General features: G+C 44.6%; 1 protein-coding gene across 1 annotated transcript in view; it reads right to left on the bottom strand.

Annotated features, from left to right (window-relative positions):
* GDI2 (GDP dissociation inhibitor 2) overlaps positions 1-21,115 on the bottom strand; it is a 43,894-nt gene extending 22,779 nt beyond the window's left edge. The window contains exons 1-4 of the mRNA XM_033958708.1: positions 20,864-21,115; positions 10,411-10,518; positions 10,116-10,215; positions 8,635-8,769 (exon numbers count right to left, since the gene is read on the bottom strand). Coding sequence (XP_033814599.1) covers positions 8,635-8,769; positions 10,116-10,215; positions 10,411-10,518; positions 20,864-20,908 — 388 coding nt within the window. The 5' untranslated portion in view covers positions 20,909-21,115. The remainder of the gene's footprint in view (positions 1-8,634; positions 8,770-10,115; positions 10,216-10,410; positions 10,519-20,863) is intronic.
* Between the last annotated feature and the right edge of the window lie 5,180 nt (positions 21,116-26,295).

Below are 26,295 nucleotides of genomic sequence, written 5' to 3'. Positions count from 1 at the left end.
AGCGTACAGGAACAGATTGGACCAATCGAGGAGAAATGCATCCGCTGCCAGACGGTGAGGAGAGTAGAGTCTGGAGCAGAATAGGGGCAGCTGGTGATTGTGAGGAGCTGCAAAGAGGTCTATCTGAGGGGTGCCCCACTGAGCGAAGATGGACTGTAGAGTTAAAGGATCGAGTGTCCACTCGTGAGGTTGGAGAATTCTGCTGAGCTTGTCCGCTAAGGAATTCTGTTCTCCCTGAATGTAGATAGCTTTCAGGAATAGTTGGTGATCTGTGGCCCAAGTCCAAATTTTCTGGGCTTCCTGGCACCAGAGGCGAGAGCCTGTCCCACCCTGCTTGTTGATGTAGTACATCGCAACTTGATTGTCTGTGCACAGCAGGAGGACTTGAGGAAAGAGAAGATGTTGGAAGGCCTTGAGGGCATAAAACATCGCTCTGAGTTCCAGGAAATTGATGTGATGCTTCATTTCCTGGGCTGTCCAAAGTCCTTGAGTTTGGAACTCGTTTAAATGAGCTCCCCAGGCATAAGGGGAGGCGTCGGTGGTGATGATAAGTTGATGAGGAGGTAGATGGAACAGAAGACCTCTGGAGAGATTCGAGGATATCAACCACCATTGTAGAGACTGACGAAGAGATGATGTCACAGATATGTGTCGTGAGCAAGGATCCGTTGCTTGGGACCACTGGGTAGCTAGGGTCCACTGAGGAATGCGCAGGTGAAGACGTGCGAAGGGTGTGACATGAACTGTGGAGGCCATGTGACCCAAGAGTATCATCATTTGCTTGGCAGAGATGGAACGTTGTGGAAGCACCTGCTGACATAGAGACTGAAGAGTTTGAAGACGGTTGAATGGCAGGAACGCTCTCATGAGGACTGTGTCCAGCACCGCTCCAATGAATTGAAGTCTCTGAGTGGGGATGAGATGAGACTTGGGTAGATTGATCTCGAACCCCAGAAGTTGTAGAAACAGGATGGTTTGGTTGGTGGCCAGGAGTACTGTCTGAGATGAATTGGTCTTTATCAACCAATCGTCCAGGTAAGGAAACACCTGAAGGTGGTGGGAACGTAGAAAGGCAGCCACCACAATCAGACATTTGGTGAACACTCTCGGAGAGGAGGCAAGACCGAAGGGCAGCACCTTGTATTGGTAATGACAATGATTGATCATGAAGCGGAGGTACTGTCTGGAGGCCAGATTGACGGGTACATGAGTGTATGCCTCTTTGAGATCGAGGGAGCATAGCCAGTCGCCTTGATGGAGAAGAGGATAAAGAGTTGCCAGAGAAAGCATCTTGAATTTCTCCTTGACCAAGCATTTGTTGAGATCGCGAAGATCTAGTATGGGTCTGAGATCCCCTGTTTTTTTGGGAGCCAGAAAATAACGGGAGTAGAATCCCTGCCCCTTCTGATCTAGAGGAACTTCCTCTATGGCGTTCAGAAGGAGGAGTGATTGAACCTCCTGAAGAAGGAGAGAAGACTGAGAGGTGTTCAAAGCAGACTCTCTTGGCAGACTTTGTGCAGGAAGTGTCTGAAAGTTGAGAGAGTAGCCGTGGCGGATGATGTTGAGGACCCACTGATCCGATGTGATGTTCTCCCAACGGCTGATGTAACAAGAAAGACGTCCTCCTATGGGTCGAGGGAGATGGGTAGATGGTGGAATACTGGCTATGCTTTGGAGAACCACGTCAAAAGGGTTGGGTAGACTTTTGTGGTGGAGGAGGCTTCACCTGTTGCTGCTGGGCTGGCCTAGCAGGTTGTCGCTGTTGTTGGCGCTGACATCTAGGCTGTTGAGTAGCTGGTGGCAAGGGACGAGCAGCATAGCGGCACTGGTAGGCGGATTGTTGGCGAAAAGGCCGAGCAGGTGGAGTCTTTTTCTTAGTCTTCAGGAGAGTATCCCACCGAGTCTCATGGGCAGACAGTTTTTGTGTAGTGGAATCCATGGACTCTCCAAAGAGCTCATCACCTAAACAGGGAGCATTTGCTAGGCGGTCTTGATGATTTACATCGAGCTCCGAGACTCTGAGCCATGCCAACCGACGCATGGCAACAGACATAGCCGTGGCTCTAGACGTCAATTCAAAAGTGTCATAAATTGACCTAACTAGGAATTTTCGTAACTGGAGAAGAGAGGAAAAACAGGCATGAAAAGCAGATTTTTTGCAGTCAGGGAGATACTTTTCAAACGCAGCCATGTTTTGTATGAGGTGCTTTAAATAAAAGGAAAAATGAAAAGCATAATTCCCTGACCTATTGGCTAACATGGCATTTTGATATAAACGTTTGCCAAATTTGTCCATGGCCTTTCCTTCTCTGCCAGGAGGGACTGAGGCATACACACTAGCTCCCGCTGATTTCTTAAGAGTGGATTCTACCAAAAGAGACTCATGCGGGAGCTGAGGTTTGTCAAAACCAGGAATGGGTATAACTTTGTACAAGGAGTCAAATTTACGAGGAGCTCCTGGTACAGTCAGGGGAGTCTCCAGATTTTTATAAAAGGTCTCCCGTAAGATGTCATGGAGAGGAAGTTTGAGAAATTCCCTTGGAGGCTGGTCAAAGTCCAGAGCATCAAGGAATGCCTTGGATTTCTTAGACTCAGCCTCCAAGGGAATAGAAAGAGATTCACACATCTCTTTTAAGAAAGAGGTAAAGGATGTGGAATCCTGTTTAGAAGAGGGATCTGCAACAAGTTGATCCTCTTCATCAGAGGAACACTCACCTTCAGACAGAAAAGACTCTTCAGAGTCACCCCACAAATCAGGGTCCCTAATATGAGAGCTACGGTCTCGAGACTCCGGAGTGGAGGGTTCCAGGTGTCGGGATTTGCGCGCCAACTTACCCGACCTCATAGACACGGTACCGGGAGATGTTACATGCTGCGTCGGCACCGAAGTCTGGACCGCCTGGTGTTGAGCTCTCGGTTCCGGTGCTAAGATTGGCATCGAAGTCAATGAAGCAGTGTGGACCGGTACCGACAAAGTGGATGCCGATAAAAGAGGGCGCTCCACTGTCGGTACCGGTGGCTCAGACCGGACCGGGACTGGAAGGCTCGGTGTCAAAAGTGCGGGAAGGAGTTGTTGTAACTGCTCCTTAAGTTGCACTTGCAGGACAGCAGCTATCCGCTCGTCCAGCGAAGGTACCGGTACCGCCTTTTTCTTCTGCGGTACCTGCGGTGCCACTCTATGCCCCGAGGATGAGGAACCCGATGTCGAGGGGCTCACCTCAATAGGGGCGGAGCACTTCCGTGGGCGCCTCGAGGTCGGCAGGACTGGACTCTCTGCTACTGAGATCGGAGGACGCTCCAACGGGGAAGGCTTCTTAGCCGGCTTACCTGCGGGATGCGACGCCGGTGCGGTGTCGACGAAGTAGGTGCCGACTGAGATGGGGCCGGTGCCGGTGCTGCGGAATCAGACATCTCGGCGCCAAATAACAACCGCTGTTGGATCTGGCGGTTTTTTAGAGTTCTCTTTTTCAAAGTCGCACAGCGGGTGCAGGTGGACGCTCGGTGGTCAGGACCAAGACACTGCAGACACCAGTTGTGCGGGTCTGTGAGTGAAATTGGTCGAGCGCACCGCTGGCACTTCTTAAACCCGGGTTGAGGGGGCATGAAGGTAAAAACGGCTTCTGCCAAATCGAAGGCCGAGGCCTCGATGGTGGCAACAGGCCCCGCCGGGGCGAAACTGAAAAAATGAAAAAGAAAACAAAATTAGTTTTTTTTTTAAACAAAGAAAAGAAAGCAAAAGAAGGAAATAATATTTCCGAAGAAGTTTACGCGAGCGGAAAAGCGATAATGAACAAAAGTTTTCAACAGCCGTTGAAACGTGCGTCTTCTTAGCTCCGCGGAAACTAAGAAACTGGGGACCGCGCGCCTCTGTCGGGCGGGAAGGCACTCGCGCGTGCACGGTGCGGCCTGCTAGAACTTTCCAAGTTCTTAGAGTGCAATCACTCTAAAATTGTCGGTGCCGTCACCCATCAGTCAAGAATATGCTGCCTGCTTGTCCTGGGATAATATAAATTATTTTGTGAATCCTCAATGCAAGGTTATGAGCTCAAAAGGGCAAGGCCCCCCAAAAGAGACTGCACTATTGCTCTTTTTGGCCCTGGAAGCCAAACACCAGTGTGTGTCTAAGTGAACACATGAATTGAAGTCTGTTCCCGGGACCAAAAAGAGCAATAGAGCAGACTCTTTGGGGAGGCCTTGCCCTTTTGAGCTCATAACCTCACTGAAGATTCACAAAATAATCATTTATAATAACTTACAATGATAGTGAGGCCAACGAGTTACCCCCTGGTTCTTCTATGCCAGCCAAGTCTGCCTCTTCTTATCAGGGCCATCGCAGGGCAGCAGCTTCGAGGTCATTCAGATTCTACCAGGTATCCAGTGCAGTCTGGGAACAGTTTTGCTTTGTGGGAATGTAGTTTTATTAATCTGGGGGGGATAAACTGAGCACTTGAATATTTTTCCATTTTATTAAGTATTTATATGCTGCCGGTTTTGGACAGCTTGCTGTTCAAATGGTTTAAAAATGAAACACAAAAGAGAAGAGACTTCATGATGGACACAGTGAATTATTTTCTCTTGTCAGTCAGAAAGATGTAAAAAAAAAGAGCAAAAAAAAAAAAAAGGTAGAGCGGCAAGGAGATTCTCCAAGCTCTAGGGTTATGGGTTCAAACCCACGCTGGAGTCCTTGTGACCCTGGGCAAGTTCCTTAATCCCTTCCATTGCCCCAGGTACATTAGATAGATTGTGAGCCCACCACAACAGACAGGGAAAATGGTTGGGTACCTGAATAAATCCATGTAAACTATTCTGAGCTCCCTTGGGAGAAAAGTTAAAAAAAATTTGTAAATGTGAAAAGTTTCTGCTTCTGGTAACCAGAGCTGAGACTGTGATGTCATAATGCCTCAGTCCACCAATAAGAGCCAACCTCATTGGTGATGTCACACTGGCTTGATTGTCCTATACTTGGCTCACTGTTACTACATTTTCATTTCTACAGCCTCAGCACCCTGAGGTTGTGGGTTCAAACCCACGCTGCTCCTTGTGACCCTGGGCAAGTCGCTTAATCCTCCCCCCCATTGCTCCAGGTGCATTAAATAGCTTGTGAGCCTACCAGGACAGAAAGGGAAAAATGCTCAAGTACCTGAATAAATTCATGCAAACTGTTCTGAGCTCCCTCGGAACAATAGAAAATTAAATAAGTATTTTCAAAACGGACCTGCAATGTTGCTCACTTATAACAAGGGATCTCCGTACACCCCAGGGCTGACTGGACACATAAGTGGATGCAGTCATCTGATGGCACAGGGACAGAACCGTTCTCCCATAGCTCTGAACTGAGCATGTGCAGGCCTTCCAGTGTGCAGTGGTGTCCTCAGCTAGTTCCAAAGCATATGGAATTTAGCAATTCTTGAGGGTAATTTCTCCAAATGGGTTAGTTTTGCACATACCAAGGAGATGAAAGGGATTGCGTAATTAATCAGATCTGCCATCTGCCGTCACATCGAGTTTTCTATTATCAAGGAGGACTGAATCAGGGACACAAGAGAATGACTCGCAATCTTAGGGTTAACACATTTTTTGACCAAAAGAAAAAGCGAGAGTTGCCAAGTCAAAAGGAACAGACTGTCCACTACTGAAGCTTGGTCTGGGTAGTAATTTGAAGTAAGGCCTGTGCGATTGCTTTGCAGATGGTAAACCAGTGATGCAGATTTTACCCGTTGTCTAAAGACTTCACTTTGGAGCATGAACACGAGAGGGCTCTCTTTGCGACGGGGACAGGTAGCCGACATGAACGCGAGAGGGCTCTCTTTGCGACGGGGACAGGTAGCCGACATGAACGCAAGAGGGCTCTCTTTGCGACGGGGACAGGTAGCCGACATGAACGCGAGAGGGCTCTCTTTGCGACGGGGACAGGTAGCCGACATGAACGCGAGAGGGCTCTCTTTGCGACGGGGACAGGTAGCCGACATGAACGCGAGAGGGCTCTCTTTGCGACGGGGACAGGTAGCCGACATGAACGCGAGAGGGCTCTCTTTGCGACGGGGACAGGTAGCCGACATGAACTCGAGAGGGCTCTCTTTGCGACGGGGACAGGTAGCCGACATGAACGCGAGAGGGCTCTCTTTGCGACGGGGACAGGTAGCCGACATGAACGCGAGAGGGCTCTCTTTGCGACGGGGATAGGTAGCCGACATGAACGCGAGAGGGCTCTCTTTGCGACGGGGACAGGTAGCCAACATGAACGCGAGAGGGCTCTCTTTGCGACGGGGACAGGTAGCCGACATGAACTCGAGAGGGCTCTCTTTGCGACGGGGACAGGTAGCCGACATGAACGCGAGAGGGCTCTCTTTGCGACGGGGACAGGTAGCCGACATGAACGCGAGAGGGCTCTCTTTGCGACGGGGACAGGTAGCCGACATGAACGCGAGAGGGCTCTCTTTGCGACGGGGACAGGTAGCCGACATGAACGCGAGAGGGCTCTCTTTGTGACGGGGACAGGTAGCCGACATGAACAAGAGAGGGCTCTCTTTGCGACGGGGACAGGTAGCCGACATGAACAAGAGAGGGCTCTCTTTGCGACGGGGACAGGTAGCCGACATGAACACGAGAGGGCTCTCTTTGCGACGGGGACAGGTAGCCGACATGAACACGAGAGGGCTCTCTTTGCGACGGGGATAGGTAGCCGACATGAACACGAGAGGGCTCTCTTTGCGACGGGGACAGGTAGCCGACATGAACACGAGAGGGCTCTCTTTGCAACGGGGACAGGTAGAACTATTTCATTGATTTGACAAGAATTTTGGTTTTAAGAACAACCTTCTCATGGTAAAAAGGAGTCTAGGGTTCATAAGTTACCCATACTGGAAGCTCACTCACCTTCTAACCAAAGTCAGAACGAGGAGCAGCACTTTCCATTTGAGGAAAATCAAAGATGACACCGATGGCACTAAGGGACAGAGGGCATCTGCAATATGTGAGATTATAGTATATTGGCAAGCTGGAAGGTTATCCACTGGGGCATGGAAGGCTGCAGAACCTGGCCAGGAGTAAATTATTTGGAAGACAGTTAGCATAGTTTGGCTTAAGAGGAGAAACCCTAAACCATTATTGCCCGTGTCGACGAAGTAAAGTAACAAGGATTAGATCTGCTCTTTAGGATCCGGAGACCTGAACTGGTCACTTTAAGAGAAGGCTGGGCTTGATGGACCTTTGTTCTGGACCAACCTAGATCCTTATGTAATATGTTTTTTGACCATCAGTATTTTATATGTTAATATTGTATTAATCTGAAAATTTATGGTCTATTTCAAATAGGCTTATATACCAGGTCATCCCAAATTTACAGAAGCACATAAGAACTGCTGTACTGGGACAGACCAAAAGGTCTATCAAGCTCAGTATCCTGTTTCAAACAGGAATAGGCAGAAGATGATCTTGCAAGCTCTCCATAATGGTTTATGGGCTTCTCTTCCAGGAATTTGGCCAAATCCTTTTGAAACTCTGCTTTGCTTAAGGGCTTTTATGCACAGTCTCAGGCAACAAATTCCACATGGTTCACTCCAGTTATTGTGTTGGCAACAGTGGCTGAACCAGAGACCCCCCCCAGTCTAATATACAGGTAGCCGACCTATTTAAATCAGTGCTAGTTTTGCTGTTTTCAAGACAAAATCCATTTTTCTTGGTACTATACAGGAACTGGCTAGGATGAAAAGGCACAAAAAGTAAGGGGGACGGGAGAAAGCTCAGACTGAGCATCCCTTTCTTGGTTAAAAAATTAATACATTTAGGATACCCTTCTGGCTACACTGGCACCAGTTCTCTAACTGGCGCAAGAGCTAGTACCTGTATCTTTGCAACATCTGCTGGAGACAAAAGAATTAAGACCTAATGATTTTATTTAAAATGGAACAAGCAATAGCAATACAAAGAGGGACTTATACTAAATTTATAAAAATATGGGGGCCATTGACAAAATATTGAAGTGAATAGTCATCACTTCTTCTCTTCTTCTTTTGGCACACCAAAGGGGGGAGGGTGTTGGGAACAATCTTACATAATATGTTACAATATGTTCTATAATATGTGTATATTCTGATTGAAAATATAGATGAAAGTTGGGAGGTAGGGGGGGTTAAATGTATCATTAGATTTTTATGTAGTAGATATCAAAGTGCTATTGTGTAATAACTTGTTGAATTATATTATTTTGTGCACTTGTTGTCAAATTTGAAAATGAATAAAGAATTATTAAAAAAAAGAAAATCTTGCAAAAAAAAAAAAGACCTAATGCTTTTTACTTCTCCGTCGACTGTGTACAAGATGCAGGCAAAAATTTATTGTACCAAAATTAAAATGCAAATAAGTAAAATAAAACCCTTTCCTTCTCCTGCTTGGTTTTTTCTGCAGACAAAGTTGGACTTTCTCCTTTGTTTTGTTGCCCTTTTACTTCTCTGTCTCCATTTGCCCCTAGATGAACACAACCCACATATCTAGACTGGTTTAATGAAAGCGAGCATTACAAAGAAATGTACTCATGAGCTACAAACTTTTTATTTACCATTATTCAATAGAAAAATCACATCACCCTCCACCCCCCCCCTCCCCAGTGGAAAGAGAAATACATTAATTGCTTACCAGAAGCCAATGCTTCTGCCTCAGTAGAAGGGACTTTGAAGATTTTCCCCCCCTTGTAGACAAAGCTTCCCTCAATCATTTTGAAGTCCATGTAGCGAGTGACTTCCGTCAATTGTAGCATATTCACCAGCTGGCCTAAAAACCATAAAAGAGTATATGCTGTGTCATGAACATCAAATATTAAAAGAAAAGCTGCAGGGAATTATATAATTTTTGGATTTAATATATATGATATGATATATAGATTGTAATTATAAATGCTATGAAATAATTAATTATATTATATGTGAATTAATTGATGTAAGAATAGAAAATTAATAAATAAATCAACACAATAATGAATATATTAGAATGGGGAGGGAAAGGGATTGTATATTATATGGATTTAAGTATTGGAAAAATGGGAGGGATATATTTTATCTGATAAATGAATTATTTGTAATCACAATTTTTCATGTATTATTCGAAGTTTTTTATGTACAATTAAAATATTGTAAGAATGAAAAATTTATAAAGAAAATATTAAAGAAAAAAAAAAGAAAAGCTGCAGATAACAGCTGTTATGTCAACATACATGCCGTGTATTGTGTACCGTACAAAATCTTAACACAGACCAGCACTATGGAGAGAGAAGCAACCGCTGGAATAGGACAAACCTATCCTACTTAATCTGTGCCATCTCTCTGTTACCATTTATTAAGCTTGCTTTTCCTTGCGTTCATTTCTTGATTAGGCAAGGCAAGCAATGGTAGTCCAGGAATGACTATTTTCTGATCAACTTCATTGCTCACGATTTATCAAGGACTTACCTATTCTCCTCCTACATGTACAAGGTCCACAGAACTAGCTGTCTGCAGTGTCACAATACTGTTCTAAACACAGAAAACGGGGTATCAAGTAAATGAAGAGCTACCTTATTTGGTTTTTTATTCCACTTGTTTCCAGTTTATTAATCATTTGATATACTGTCTTTCAATAATTTACCTAGATCAGGGGTGGGGAACTCCGGTCCTCGAGGGCCGTAATTCAGTCTGGTTTTCAGGATTTCCCCGATGAGTCATTGAGGAAATCCTGAAAACTCAACTGGATTACGGCCCTCGAGGACCGGAGTTCCCTACCCCTGGCTTAAGATGCTTTCACCATCCCAAAAGCTCCATGCAGACCCCAAGTTACAGGGCCAGAGCGCCAAATGGAGTTTTATCTTTGCCAGGTAGGGATCCCCTCTCCGCATCACTCCAGAATGCGCCTTAGCATCACAACCAAAATGGAGAGTATTTCTGTGGGCATCGCTGGAGGAGACTCATTCAATTTCATGATTTACAGCATGAAAGTAATATATGTGGTTTCTGTTTTGAAGTGCTGATTTATTATTGAAACGAGCCAGGGTGTCAAAGGGATTCCATGAGCATTGGAGCATTTATTTAGTACCCTGGTCTAAAAGGGCAATCCAAAATATTAACTTCCCCTAACAAATGACTTACCATTAGCCATAAGGAATTTAGGAATAAGATCCACATTCCAGTCTCTTCCCCTTCCCATCGATTCTGGGGGTGTCCCTGGTATCTTAAACCTTTTATATAGCTTCAAAGAAAGACAAAAGTAAGAACAGACAAGGAAAAAAAATCCATCCACTCCTCTTAAGTTTCAAAAACAGTCATATAAGTTCTGTACATCATTTTGGGCCCTTTGCTTTGGGTTAAGACTAAGAGGTCCTTAAATAAACTCCAACTGTTTCGTAGCTCCAACAGTGCATGCGTAGAAGCTTTGATGACTTACGTCTTCCAGTGGCGTTATGGATGCGCTCTCCCCTCCATAGTAAGTGTTGCGGTCCATGTGAAGAACCTTCTTTCCATTGACTGACATTATGCCCGACAGGATACATTCCTACAGGGAGGAAAAATTTTAAGTTCAGTGCCCATCCTTAGCCGAGGTACTCGGAATGAGCTGGCTGCCGTGCGATGAGACTACATCATAAGCTGCAGAGGTCAATCTCTCTGCCCTACCCAACAGGGGGAAAAAAATGAACATTCAAGAGAAGTCATTCTTTGAACAAAAGCCAGAAGATTTAAGTATTTGTTCAAGAGGCCGCCAGAACATCTGCCATGTTTGGTTAAGGGTTTCTTTCAAAAGCTGATTCAATTTCATCCTATTATCTATTTTGACAGAATTATCGCATGCCCTGTATCACTGCCTTCCTTTCAGCGTGATATCCTGAAGCTTGCACCTCCAGTTCAAGGGCCTGACCTCACTACCTCATTGATACTCTGCTTGGGTATATGACATCTGAGGCACTTTCTCCCTACTCTTAGCCTACCATGCTGACACTGTAGAAGCAATTAAGGGACGCTAAGAAATTGGATCACAAGGAGGCTCACCTCAGCAAATTTAGATATATTCAGTTACTTCTAAAGCAGTAGTCTCAAATTTGCGGCCCGGGGGCCACATGCGGCCCGCCAGGTACTATTTTGAGGCCCTCGGTATGTTTATCATAATCACAAAAGTAAAATAAAACAGTTTCTTGATCATATCTCTCTTTAGCTATAAATGACAATAATATTATTAAGACTTAGCTAAAAGGAAAGATTTATAAACTATAAAGAGTTTTACCTCACGCAAAATTGTCATTTCTTTAATAAGACATTATTTTTTCTGAGGCCCTCCGAGTACCGACAAATCCAACATATGGCCCTGCCAAGGGGTTGAGTTTGAGACCACTGTTCTAAAGTCTTTATTATATCTCCCCTCTGCTGCTTTTCTTTCAAAATATAGGCATATAGATTTCTACATCTGTCCCCTTTGCTTTATGATAAAGACCACAGACCATTTTAGTTAATTTCCTTTAGGCCAAGTACATCCAGTTTATATCCCTTTGACGGTGGTTTCCAGGACTGTACATGATCATCTAAATGAGGTCTCAGCAGAGACCCATACAAAAACCATTCACTTTCTTTGGTTAAGCACACCTAGGATTACCAGATGTCTGGGATATCCCAGATATGCCCTCTAGGACTGCCAGCTGCCGAGGGGTGGGAGGGGGAGGGGAGTTCCAAAGCTCGGCAGTTTGTCCAGGTTTTGGAAGGCCCTGAGCTCGGGGCTGTGTCTAGAGGGCCTCTGAGCATGCCAGGATGCAACAAGATGTCATCACATCACATCTGCGCATGCTAGGACAGTGTTCTTCAACCTTTTTACACCCGTGGACCGGCAGAAATAAAATAATTATTTTGTGGACCAGCAAACTACTAAGACCGAAATTTAAAAAAACACATTTTCGCCCCGTCTCCGCAAGCTCGGTCCCCACAAACCATCTGATCCCATCTGCACAAGCCTCAGTTATGATTTTATATTGAACGTATTTTATTAAAGTATAAAAAGAAATAATATTCTGTACAATTGTCATTAAATAAATACAATAAATATACAGAGCAAGAACCAACAAATCCCCTGTCTCCCCTCCCCTTCACATATATCCCCTCTACTATCAAGAAAACTGAACAAGCCAAATTATTACAGAATGCTACACAGAAATATCATGCTAACAGAATACTGCAGTCACACATGATAGGAATAGTGTTAGGCTTTGCAGTCCCCAATTATGTCTCTAGCAGGATATATATTTCAAATCTGATATATTGTAATGATAAAATAGAAATAAAATGATTTTTTCTACCTTTTGTGGTCTCTGCTTTCATCTTCTTTCCACTCTTCCTTCCAGCGTCTGCCCTTTCCATCCACTGTATGGCCTCTCCCCCTTCCATATGTATCTGACTTCTTTCTATGCCCCTCTCCCCTTTCCATCCAGCCTGTGTCTCCTCTCTCCTTTTTACATCATTCATTCCAGCTTCACTGCTTTCTTCATTTTTATCTCTCCTACACCAGATCTAGCATCTTTATCCCTCTCTCATTTCTCTGCTGACCCCCTTTCCAGCATCAATCTCTCTCTACTTTCTCATTCCTGTCTCTCCCCTTTCCCTCCTCTAATCTCCCTGCCAGCTGTTTCCTTCCTTTTTTCCTTCTCCCTTCCCTCCTTCCCCCTATCCAACAGTAGCTCTCTTCCCATCCCTTTCCCTCTTCCCCTCCCAGCAGCATCTCTCTTTCTACCTCCCTCCAGGTGCAGTAGCAGCTCTCCCTTTATCCAGCAGCTTCCCAGCCTCCAACAGTAGCTTCCTCTCCTTCCAGCAGCTCTCAGTACTTGCCTGCAGCAGTGATTTCCTTAGGCAGCCTTGGGTCCGTTGCAGCCTCTGAGGAAAGGGGAAGTTGCCAAAGTGAATCACTGCCCTGGTAAGTACAGAGCTGCTAGGAAAGGAGACAGCCACTGTTGAAGGCTCCCTATGATCTTACTCCTGTTGTGCCCTGCACATTCGCGACCCCCCCCCAAGCCGGCAAAAACAGCTTTGCACTGCAGGCCCTGCCGCCCAAGACGAGCCGGAGACATTCTACTTGCCGCATCCTGCACGTGGGCAGACTCTCAGCACAGACGCTGCTGATGGCCCAAATCCACACGCTGACCATCTCCCTTCTACCTGCACCTTCCCCGTGGCCCTCTTCGGCGACTCAGCAGGGGCAGCGATCAAGACAGGCTACCGACGTCGGGCATTCCCTCTCTGAGTCCCGCCTATTTTGTTTCAACTTCCTGTTTCCGCATAGGCGAGACTCACAGAGTGAATGCCCGATGTCAGCAGCCTGTCTTGATCGCCCGAGGCTGGAAGGAACAGAAGATTTCCGCGAACACCACCGGGGCAGGAAATTTAACAGCGTCCATCTTTCTGGCCCTGTGCGGACCGGCAGGAATTTTCTGCGGACCGGCACCGGTCCGCGGACCGGCGGTTGAAGAACTGTGTGCTAGGAGACCCTTCAGATGCAGCCTCAAGCTCAAGGAAGAAGAGGTGAAGTTCGTGTGGGGACAGGGCCATGCATTTTTTTTTTTTTTTACAGATGAAATTTGGTAACCCTAAGCTCACTACTGCTAGTGCCAATGGCCTGGAAGTGCATTTTTGACACCTGGACTGCATAAAAACTCCTGGGCAAGGAAGGGCAGGCTGAAGTTACCAGTTCATTACCAGAGAGCAGACTGAGATCAAACAAAAGGGATCTGCCCACGATCTCTAACCATGGTTAGCAACATTACATGACTATGTACCAGTGGTCTCAAACTCGCAGCCCGGGGGATCACATGCGGCTCACCAGGTACTACTTTGAGGCCCTCGGTATGTTTATCATAATTAGAAAAGTAAAATAAAAGAGTTTCTTGATCATCATATGTCTCTTTAGCTATAAATTGCAATATTATTTTTAAATCTTAGCCAAAAGGAAAGATTTATAAACTATAAAGAGTTTTACCTAATGCAAAATTGTCATTTCTTTAATAAGACATTAACTATTTTTTTCTGAGGCCCTCCAAGTACCGACAAATCCAAAATCTAACCCTGCAAAGGGTTTGAGTTGGAGACCACTGCTATGTACTATCCCAGCTCAACAAAATTCTTGCTTAGTCCTGTTTAAAGGAATGTTAAATATTTTATTAAGATGTCTTCAGTAAACTGACCGCTGTGCCAATTAAGATGCTGTTACATGACCTTGAATGGCAGAACCCCGAAATGCATCTTCCATCAAATCGTAGCCTTCTGCTTGTCAAAGGCAGAGATTAGTCCACAGTTGCTTGAAGTATATAAAAGTTACCCCAAGACCAAACAAGACACGTTTGAGATCTTGGTGTAATTATAATCAAGGCTGCAAGGTGGTTATATTAACATGCATAGGAAGATGATTTAAAAAAAAAAAAGTTGGTCATGTGTCCAATTTTAAAGGTCATACCTCCAAAAACAGACACCTAGACTGTACACACTCTGCACCAAATACTCGTATGAAATTTATTTAAAAACTTACACCCTGCTTAAATCTAAGCAGTTCACAAAGTCTCTAAACAATCATAAATAATATAACAAAAAAATAATCTACATGTATCAGAAGTTCTCCAGGATTTCTAGAATTAAATTCAGGAAAAAGCCTCCATAAACAAAGTTGGCTTCAATATCCTTTTACATTTCTGAAATGAAACGAAACTTAAAACCACAAATCTCTTTCAAAATATACTGTGTGGGACTTAAGGACACATTAACATACTAAGAGAGACGAGAACCAAAACCCCCTCAGCTGAAGTTCTAGAACAGTGGTTCCCAACCCTGTCCTGGAGGAACACTAAGCCAATCGGGTTTTCAGGCTAGCTCTAATGAATATGCATGAGAGAGATTTGCCTATCATGAAAGTGACAGGCAGGCAAATCTGTCCCATGCATATTCATTAGGGATAGCCAGAAAACCCGATTGGCCTGGTGGTCCTCCAGGACAGGGTTGGGAACCACTGTTCTAGAATTCAACCTGGACTAACTTTAAAAAAACCACCATCACAGAAAAATAGTACAATGAACGTTTTTTTTTTCTACTGGGAAACCAAACAGAATGCAGGGAAGAGTGTGATCATCACAGAAGATTGTTAGGAAGAGATAAGAATGCTCAATGACATTAACAGAAAAGTGAAAGATAACTAATATCTAATCTAATCCTTAGGTTTGTATACCGCACCATCTCCATGTTCGTAGAGCTCGACACGGTTTACAGTAGGAGAAATAGGAAGGAACTACAACAGAGGGTTAGAGGTAGAAGTGTGAAGAAAATTTAGAGGACTTGGGATGCCAAGATATAAGAGTTTCCTTGATTCCTAAAATTGTGCAATCAGGCTCCTATATCATGTCAAGAAATGCACACGTCACTTCCCTACTTATAGCACATCATTGGCTTCCGATTTAATATAGAATTAAATATAACATACAGGACTTTTTATTACCTTCAAAGTACTCAGAACAGGACTTCTTCATACCTATCTCAATTCTCTGAGCATACCACCATAAATGCCATCTTGGTCTCTTTGTTCTTTGAATGACAACTATGCATCATTCCTGAATCTACTGCAGGAGAAGTGTAGGAGTCTTTTAAGGGAATTAGATCTAAAGAAAACTGGCAAATTCTTATATATTTAAGCTAACAGAGATTTGGAATGCTATTCCACTGATAAGATACTTAAATTAGTTTCAATCATTTCGTAGAACAGTGTTCAACCTTTTTACACCTATGGACTGGTAGAAATAAAAGAATTATTTTGTGGACCGGCATCGTTCCGCGGACCGGCAGTTGAAGAACACTGGGCTAAGTCGTGGCCCAGACCCCGCCCATCTCTACCCAATCTCCAGCCCAGACCCCACCCCATAATACTACTAGTTGTAACACTATTTTTTCCATTCATTTTTCATAATTACACACAATATAATCTTATTAACAACATATAATGGTTAACCACAAAATTAAACTACACAAAGCACACTGACAGCAGATGTAAATTCTCAAAATTGACATAATTCAATTACTAAATTCAAAAATAAAATCATTCCTCCTATCTTTGTTGTCTCCCTCCCTCTATGCTATGCCTTACCTTCTGGCCTGCTCCCGCCTGGCCATTTTATGCTGCCCCCGGTGTTATCTTCAGGCTGGTTCCCATTTCCTCACTGATGCAGTACAGAAAGCCACGGGCAGCGGCTCCTTGCCTGTCCCATACCTCATCTGGAAGCCTTCCCTCTGACGTTGCAACGTCAGAGAGAAGACTTCAAGTTCAGGTGCAGGACGCACATAAGAGCTGCTGCCCATGGCTTTATGCATTGCATCAGTGAGGAAGAGGGAGCCAGCTCGGAGATAACGCCGCACTGAGCGCACTGTGTTTGAAGAACACTGTTTTGGGCCTGATGCACTGGCAGAAAATTTCTGTGGATCGGTGGTTGAAGAACACTGAAAGCATTACTGTTCTCTAAGTATTTAACATCTCGTTCCTCTTCATTTTCTTATCGCCTTTCCTATGTCTTTCGACAGATGACCCAGTCTATAAACTTAAGTTTTATTTTAGAAATGCTGCTCAGTGAAAACAAATGAAGCCACAACATCCCAAATATCATCTAAGAATAACAGGCTTCTACTTATTATGACAGGGGTTGCCATAAAACAGATCATGAGAAATTGGAAAAATTGGGATCGATTGAATTATAGCTTTTGGTGGAACTCCCTATGTCATATATTTAAAATGGAAAGAGTAATTGCCATGCAGCAGGGGAATTTTTAGAAATTTCAGGATATTTGGGGACCATTAACAAAATATTGTAATGAATTTTTCCCCCTTAAATATGCACATCCAAGGTGTGGGGGAGGTTATTATATGTCTTCTTATGTTTGATGAAAGTCATTGAATATGGGGGTGGGAGGGTTATGGGATCTGAATTCAATTTTAATAGGATATTAAGTGATGTATTTAAATATATACTGATGTTATATGCTATTGCACTTACTGTAAGTTTAAAAAATGAATAAAGAATATTTAAAAAAAAAAAGAAAATTGAATAAATAAATAAAAAAAGTCACTTATCTGTTTATTGCTAGTGCAAGGAGCGTCTCTCCCGACACGATCACGTTTCATTTATACTTCCTCAGGGTTGAGGCTCCTCCATCTCTCTAAATTGTTTCATAGCTGTCACAGTGTCTATTTTCTTCTTTTTATTAAGGGTTATAACATCGCTCCACAATACTTAGAAACATGACGGCAAATAAAGGACAATTGCCCATCCAGTCTGCCCATCCACAGCATCCACTAACTCCTCCTCTCCCTATTGGCTAAGGCTCTTACCATTTGCATCTCCTCTTCCTACTGGCTAAGGCTCTTTACACCTGCATTGTGATGTCATACAACTTGATGGTTATAGAAACATTGTAACAAGAAGGCAGATAAAGGCCAAATGACCCATCCAGTCTGCCCATCCGCAACATCCACTGCCTCTTCCTCCTCTCCCTATTGGCTAAGGCTCTTACCATTTGCATCTCTTCTCCCTATTGGCTAAGGCTCTTTACACCTGCATTGCGAGATCACAGAGCTTTATGATTACAGAAACATGATGGCAGATAAAGGCCAAATGGCCCATCCACAGTATCCACTATCTCCTCCTCTCCCTATTGGCTAAGGCTCTTACCATTTGCATCTCCTCTCCCTATTGGCTAAGGCTCTTTAACACCTGCATTGTGAGGTCATAGAGCTTTATGATTATAGAAACATGATGGCAGATAAAGGCCAAATAGCCCATCCACAGTATCCACTATCTCCTTCTCTCCCTATTGGCTAAGGCTCTTAACATTTGCATCTCCTCTTCCTATTGGCTAGTCTTTACATCTGCATTGTGATGTCATAGAACTTGATGGTTATAGAAACATTGTAACTAGAGAATGACACGGGGAAAAATTTGTCCCCGTCACCGTCCCGTCCCTGCGACCACCATCCCTGCAACCACTATCCCTGTCACCGCCCCGTCGCCGTCACTGCAATCACTGTCCCCGCCTTGCCCCCACGACTAGTGTCCACTCCCTCCTTCCTAATGTGAGGAAACATGCACTATCACAGATCGCGTGGTCTAGAAGCACCCTCCCGCCCAATCGCCGCGTCCTGCCATCTCCCTCCCTCCACCTCACCTTAGGTGCCTGCCGAGTCTGACTTTAATTCTTCTCCCAGCCACACGTTTTCGATAAGCCACGCACATGACTGCTTGAGCTGTTGAATCTTCTCCTCTGACCCAACTTCCTTTTTCTGGTTGCGTCAGAGGAGATTCAACAATTCAAGCAGCTGCGCAAGCGCAACTTATTGAAAGCGTGCTGGCTGGGAGAAGAATTAAACCCGGATTTGGCAAGCACCTAAGGTGAGATGGAGGGAGGGAGATGGCGATCGGGTGGGGATGCTGGACTGCGCGATCCATACTGGCTTCACTGCGGAGACGAGACCATTCACCGTTCCACGGGGCAGTGAATGGCCTTGTACCCATCCCCGCAGTGACCACTAATTTTCTCTTCCCGTTTCGGCGGGTAACAACCACCGTGTCATTCTCTAATTGTAACACGAAGGCAGATAAAGGCCAAATGGACCATCCAGTCTGCCCATCTGCAGCATCCACTATCTCCTCCTCTCCCTATTGGCTAAAGCTCTTACCATTTGCATCTCCTCTCCCTATTGGCTAAGGCTCTTAACATCTGCATCTCCTCTTCCCATAGGCTAAGGCTCCTTACACTTGCATTGTGATGTCATAGAGTTTTATGGTTATAGAAACATAGGAACATGATGGCAGATAAAGGCCAAATAACCCATCTACAACATCCACTATCTCCTCTCCCTATTGGCTAAGGCTCTTTACACTTGCATTGTGAGGTCATAGAGCTTTATGATTATAGAAACATGATGGCAGATAAAGGCCAAATGGCCCATCCACAGCATCCACTATCTCCTCCTCTCCCTATTGGCTAAGGCTCTTAACATCTGCATGTCCTCTTCCTATTGGCTAAGGCTCTTAACATTTGCATCTCCTCTTCCTATAGGCTAAGGCTCTTTACACCTGCATTGTGAGGTCATAGAGCTTTATGATTATAGAAACATGATGGCAGATAAAGGCCAAATAGCCCATCCACAGTATCCACTATCTCCTTCTCTCCCTATTGGCTAAGGCTCTTAACATTTGCATCTCCTCTTCCTATTGGCTAGTCTTTACATCTGCATTGTGATGTCATAGAACTTGATGGTTATAGAAACATTGTAACTAGAGAATGACACGGGGAAAAATTTGTCCCCGTCACCGTCCCGTCCCTGCGACCACCATCCCTGCAACCACTATCCCTGTCACCGCCCCGTCGCCGTCACTGCAATCACTGTCCCCGCCTTGCCCCCACGACTAGTGTCCACTCCCTCCTTCCTAATGTGAGGAAACATGCACTATCACAGATCGCGTGGTCCAGAAGCACCCTCCCGCCCAATCGCCGCGTCCTGCCATCTCCCTCCCTCCACCTCACCTTAGGTGCCTGCCGAGTCTGACTTTAATTCTTCTCCCAGCCACACGTTTTCGATAAGCCACGCACATGACTGCTTGAGCTGTTGAATCTTCTCCTCTGACCCAACTTCCTTTTTCTGGTTGCGTCAGAGGAGATTCAACAATTCAAGCAGCTGCGCAAGCGCAACTTATTGAAAGCGTGCTGGCTGGGAGAAGAATTAAACCCGGATTTGGCAAGCACCTAAGGTGAGATGGAGGGAGGGAGATGGCGATCGGGTGGGGATGCTGGACTGCGCGATCCATACTGGCTTCACTGCGGAGACGAGACCATTCACCGTTCCACGGGGCAGTGAATGGCCTTGTACCCATCCCCGCAGTGACCACTAATTTTCTCTTCCCGTTTCGGCGGGTAACAACCACCGTGTCATTCTCTAATTGTAACACGAAGGCAGATAAAGGCCAAATGGACCATCCAGTCTGCCCATCTGCAGCATCCACTATCTCCTCCTCTCCCTATTGGCTAAAGCTCTTACCATTTGCATCTCCTCTCCCTATTGGCTAAGGCTCTTAACATCTGCATCTCCTCTTCCCATAGGCTAAGGCTCTTTACACTTGCATTGTGATGTCATAGAGTTTTATGGTTATAGAAACATAGGAACATGATGGCAGATAAAGGCCAAATAACCCATCTACAACATCCACTATCTCCTCTCCCTATTGGCTAAGGCTCTTTACACTTGCATTGTGAGGTCATAGAGCTTTATGATTATAGAAACATGATGGCAGATAAAGGCCAAATGGCCCATCCACAGCATCCACTATCTCCTCCTCTCCCTATTGGCTAAGGCTCTTAACATCTGCATGTCCTCTTCCTATTGGCTAAGGCTCTTAACATTTGCATCTCCTCTTCCTATAGGCTAAGGCTCTTTACACCTGCATTGTGAGGTCATAGAGCTTTATGATTATAGAAACATGAGGGCAGATAAAGGCCAAATGGCCCATCCACAGCATCCACTATCTCCACTACTTCTCCCACGCAAATAGCACTCTTTCAGTAAAAAAAAAGTCTTTGGGGGTGGTGAAGACGAAAAAGGCCAAATCGGCCTTGTTGTGCGCGTTAAGTACGAGGGAGCTGAAAGGAATAGCAGGCGGGCGGCCTAGTCCGAAGCGCCACCGACTTCCCCAGGGCCGGCGCCCACCGGAAGTCAGGCCTTCGTTTCTTCCCCGCCTGCAAAGAGAAAGCTAGCGACCCCCGACCCGGAAGAAAGACTCGATACGGGCAAGGAAACGTTGAGCGGCACCACCCCCCGGCGCGAGAGCGGCCACCGCGGTACTCACCGTCAGGCCGGTGCCCAGCACGATCACGTCGTACTCCTCGTTCATGGCGCCGGGGCGGGGGAAGCGGCTCCGGTCAGCTCCAAGAGAAAAAAAAAATGGAGCGGAGGGGAGCGACACAAGCGGAAGGAAGACCGAGGGGCGGGGCGCTGCAGCGCCCTCTTCCCGTTTGCGGCGCCTCCGGGAACTGCGGCCTCCCCATTGGTCCCCGCTCCGGTGACGCGACGGCACGGCTCGAGCGGCCGCGGCTTCAGGGAACGCCCTAGGTCACGGGGTGGGTCGCGTGCGCTAAAGAGATGGAACGTCAGCCGCCTAGTGACAGCGCTTGAGTCCATTTGCAAAGGGAGGAGGCGGGGTTAATTATTGTTACGTAACTCTTTCTGAAACTAATGCCCATTGGGCGCCAGCGGCCTTTCCCCGCCTCCTCACTCAGCTGATTCTTGTCTCCGCCCCCTTTGCAGGAACAGCGCACGCGGAATCCTGCAGATGACCGCAAAGTGTATTTAGAATAGGTGGGCTGGAAGGTTTGAAGAGAGGATTTCTTTGGTACTGTAAGCCTGTATCCTCCATTAAAGAGAAGCAAATGTGCAGGACTCCACACCAACCCAAAACAAAACAGAACATTGTGCTTTTTACAAAAAATTACTACTAATAATCATACTACATGGAAAGCAGAGAATTAGTTGGTCAAGTATTTAGAAAATAGATAGTTTTCTATTGTATTCTAAAGTCTTTTTTATATAAACCTTTATTAATTTTTAAATATTAACAGTGCAATACACAGGTATAAGAACATATAACAAGTCAAGAAAAGCACAGATATTAAAAATCGATCATTTTATCCCACCCACTCAATGATTAATCACTTATGTATATACTCTTTCAATATACCCTTATTTAAAATAATACAATAACACAAATCTTTATAAGAATAAGCTGAGAGCAGTAAAGTTTGAAATTCTTTATCCTGAAGGGCTGCTTGGGATGCCAAAGTATGAGTGAGAAATGTTTTATTTTTACAACCCTGGGCTGAAGGAAAATCAAACAGAGGATGGGTTCTTCTATTGTGTTTGTAGGAAGCCAAAGAAAATCTGTTAACCAAATAAAGAGGGGCTGTATCGTAAAGAGCTTTATAACAAAAGCAGCCTCCACAGGCAGCCAGTGCAGCTCACAATAAAAAGGTGTGACGTGATCATATTTCTTCAATCCATAGATCATTCTGACCGCTGTGTTCTGTACTAATACAAGTCTCGCTAGTTCTTTCTTAGTAGTTGTCAGATAAATAATGTTACAATAATCAAGAAGACTTAATAAAAGCGATTGAACCAATAATCTAAAAGCAGCAAATTCAAAATAAGATCTAATAGTTCGTAGTTTCCATAGAGTAAAATAACTTTTACGTACTACAGCATCTATCTGAGTTTTCATGGTGAGGTGTTGGTCTAAAATAACTCCTAATATTTTAATTGTTGGATGTATTGTAAACAAAATTGGATTTATGTTAATAGATGGTTCGAAAAGAACTTTAATGGAAGTCGCCACAAAAAACTGTTTTCTATGCTTAAACATAAGCTATCAGAGTAAAGACAAACTGAAAAGCTTATAGTTGAAGGGCGCCCCTGTAGGCTGCATGATCAGGTTTGCTTGGCTCATGCACACAAGAGCTGTGCTACCATGAAACTCTTCTGAACATATGCCAAGCATATTCCTCCCTTTGCTTTTGCATTTATGGTGCATGTATAATTAGAATATCATTGCCTTTGAGCATTATGGAGCCATTTGCACTGTTAGCTTTAGTGCAGGAGTTCTCAGACTTGGCCCCTGTAAATCAAAGTTGAATAGACCTGAATTGTAAATTACAGAATGACACAGGGACAAATTTTTCCCCGTCCCCACGGGAACTCATTTTCCTGTCCCATCCCCGCGAGTTCTCTTTTTGTCCCTGTCCCATTCCTGCAAGCTCCGTCCTCATCTGCACAAGCCTCAAACACTTTCAAATCCTAAGTAGCAACATTCTAGAGCTGGGATTGTGATGTCATAACGCCTCATTCCACCAATGCCTAAGCTCCGTCCTCATCTGCACAAGCCTCAAACTTTGAAATCATAAGTGTTTGAGGCTTGTGCAGTTAAGGCAGAGCTTACAGGAATGGGGCAGGGAGAGCAACAAAGCTCACGGCAACAGGACAGGAAAATTGAGTTCCGACAGGGACAAATTTGTCCCAGTGTCATTCTCTACTGTAAATGTCCTTGCTGCAGCTTCTTTCATATTCGTGTACATGCAGTTATAGGTAAGGATTCTATAGTGCTCAGCAGAGCCGTAGACAACAGGATCCACTGGCTTAGTTAGGTCTAAATGGGCCCCTTATAACACCATCTCTCCAAACTTCCAACGTGCCAGGAAACAAACCCCACAAAAAAGCAAACACATTCCAGACCTATATAGAAAACCTGTTGTAGAAATGGGAACTGAAATGTAAGATATCAGAGAAACATATTTCCCAAAGCTGAATTATGACAATTAACAGTTCAGAAAAAAAAAAAATGCTATTTTCTACTTTTTCTGGTCTGAGCATTTCTTTAGCCCCAGTGTCTCTCTTCTGTTTCTTAAATCCCTTTTCCAGAGTCTCTCCCTTTGACATTTCTTCTTTCTCTATGTTCACTATCCATCTTTCCTCTACATCCTTAGCCATTCTGTCCAGAGCCACCTCTCTCTGTCCTGCTCCTATTGTTCCCCTGTGGTATGTTATGTATTCTGCCTATACCTATTCAGTTCAAGGATGAATAACATAATAAGCCAGATCAACTCATCCAGGAATTACAATCAAAAAGGACAATGGGAATCAAATCAGCAGATGAACCAATATACCAAATCAGAAAAGCTTTCAAATTCTATTAGGTACATAATAGTACTTCATAATTTTACTGATATTGTATAGAGAGAGAAAGTTGTCTAGCCAATTTCAGACCCTTAAACTTTGGAAATGTTAACTGTAGAAGAGTGCAAGTTTGATATTTTGCATTAGGCCCTTTCAATGTCTCTATTCTTCCTTCATGTTCACCATCTTCCCCCTTGTTTCCCCACTGCCTGTGTCCCATCCCATTCCTATGCTCAGCATCTCTTCTCTGTTCCCTTATCCCTTCCCCCATGTGTAACTTTGCTCTCTCTTCCTTTGCTCCAGCATCTCTCTCTCCAACTTCCCTCTGCTTCCTTCCACTCCAGGTCCATCATCTCTTCCCCTCTTTGCTCCAGGTCTCTCTCTCTGTATCACCCCATCAAGTCATAAGAACATAAGTGGCACCATATTGGGACAGACCAAAAGTCCATTAAGCCCAGCATCCTGTTTCCAACAGTGACCAATCCAGGTCACAAGTACCTGGCAAGATCCCAAAAGAGTAGAACAGAGAGTTTATGCTACATATCCTAGAAATAAGCAGTGGATTTTCCCAAGTCCATCTTAATAATGACTTATGGAATTTTCTTTTAGGAAATTATCCAAACCTTTTTAAATCCTGTTAAGCTAACTGCTTTTACCATATTCCTTGGCAACAAATTCCAACGTTTAATTACATGTCGAGTGAATAAATATTTTCTCTGGTTTGTTTAAATTTACTACTTAGTAGCTTCATTGCATGCCCCCTAGTCCTAGTATATTTTTGAAAATAAACAAGCGATATTCATCTACCTGTTTCACTCCACTCAGTATTTATAGACTCCTATGAAATCTCCTGAGCCATCTCTTCTTCAAGCTGAAGAGCCCTAGCCGCTTTAGCCACGGTGGATAACCAATGCTGCAAAAGATAGTGGGCATAGTGTATTTTGCATTTAAACTAGGAGTACTCGACCATGTCCTTAGGATACATCAGGCCAGTCTGGTTTTCAAGATATTCACAATGAATATGTATGAGATAAATTTGCATGAACCGCATCTATCGTATGCAAATCAATTCAACATATTCACAATGGGTATCCTGAAAACTCGACTTGGTTGAGAACCCCTGCTTTAAACTGAATTATTTTTTTCCTCCTGAAATTCTGCTGGGTCCCCTGGCAAGGTGAGATTTGATTTTTGATTTTTTTTGTGTGTGTGTTACTTTTGTTGGGAGATTTCTACCCTAATTTCTGTTGCAAGTGTTTGCTTGTTGTAATTAGAAACTATTAGAAAAATAATAAAAGAACACAAATATGAACTGATTGTTCTTTGCGTGGCAGACAGGACCTCTCATGTTGCTTCAATGACAGCTACTTTGTCTCCGCCCCACCAAGAAGTGGTCATCCAAGCAACTGCCTAGTCTGCCTAATAGTTAAGCCAGCCCTGGGTCTAATTTAAGGCTTCAGCTGAACATGTATGGCTTTGAATAGCACAACTTCAATTGCAGTGTTTCTGCTAGTTTTATTTTTAAATTCTGCTCCTATGTCATTATTTTGACAAGGGTGATACTGTGAAGGTTTAGCAAAGGAATCTTATTTTTAAAGCTTTGTAGGAACACATACCGTGTTTCCCCGAAAATAAGACCTACTCTGAAAATAAGCCCTCGCATCATTTATAGGGTAGGTCTTAATATAAGCCCTACCCCAAAAATAAGCCCTAGTCCCGGGATTTGCTGGCAACTGTTCAACCTGCCCCCCGCGCAGCCAAACCCCTGCTGACCCTCCATCCTTCCCGCCAACCGCAAGCGAGCCCTACCTTCACCCAAAGCAGTGTTGGGCCGGCAGCTTGGACTTGTCCATCGGGGATGACATCATCAGTAACGCAGCAAGGTAAAATCCCTGACAAACAAAGCCAAGCAGCCTGTTTAGAGTGCTGCCGGCCTGACACTGCTTCGGATGAAGATAGGGCTCGCTCGTGGTTGGCGGGGAGGGAAGGATGGAGGGTCAGCAGGGGCTCTGCTGCGCGGTTGGGGGGGGGATGCTCAAGGGTTCTGCTGCACAAGGGAGGGGAGGAAAGATTCTGCCCATGTGGGGGAGAGAAAGGAAAGAGGAAGAACTTGGATGAAGGAGAGGAAGGGAGAGATGGTCATATGCATACCCTGAAAATAAGATCTAGTGCCTTTTTTGGGTCCCAAATGAATATAAGACACTGTCTTATTTTTGGGTAAACATGGTATTCAATGAGATTTAAAGCTGCAGCAGGCAGAACAAGCACATTTCCCACTTTCTGAAGACAATACAGTTTTTGCCAGCTAAGAAACTAACAAAGGATTGTTTATTTTAGACTCATTCTCACACAATAACAAAGGAAACCGGTGATCTGCAATTCAATGCCTGCAGGCTTTTACTTCCTGGTGCAGAATCTGTATTAAACTGTTCACCTCAAAAATCAGAGGGTTGGATATTCAGCTGGCAATGGTATCATTTTAGCTGCTGCTGACATTATACCCAGATGTACAATGCCACGCCATGTCCAGGCACCGGCATTGAATATTCCAGTTTATAG

The sequence above is a fragment of the Geotrypetes seraphini genome, chromosome 9 (assembly GCF_902459505.1).
Source record: "Geotrypetes seraphini chromosome 9, aGeoSer1.1, whole genome shotgun sequence".
Classification (NCBI taxonomy): Eukaryota; Metazoa; Chordata; class Amphibia; order Gymnophiona; family Dermophiidae; genus Geotrypetes; species Geotrypetes seraphini.
Note: the sequence above shows the minus strand (reverse complement) of the source record. Positions and strands in the feature narration are given on the sequence as shown.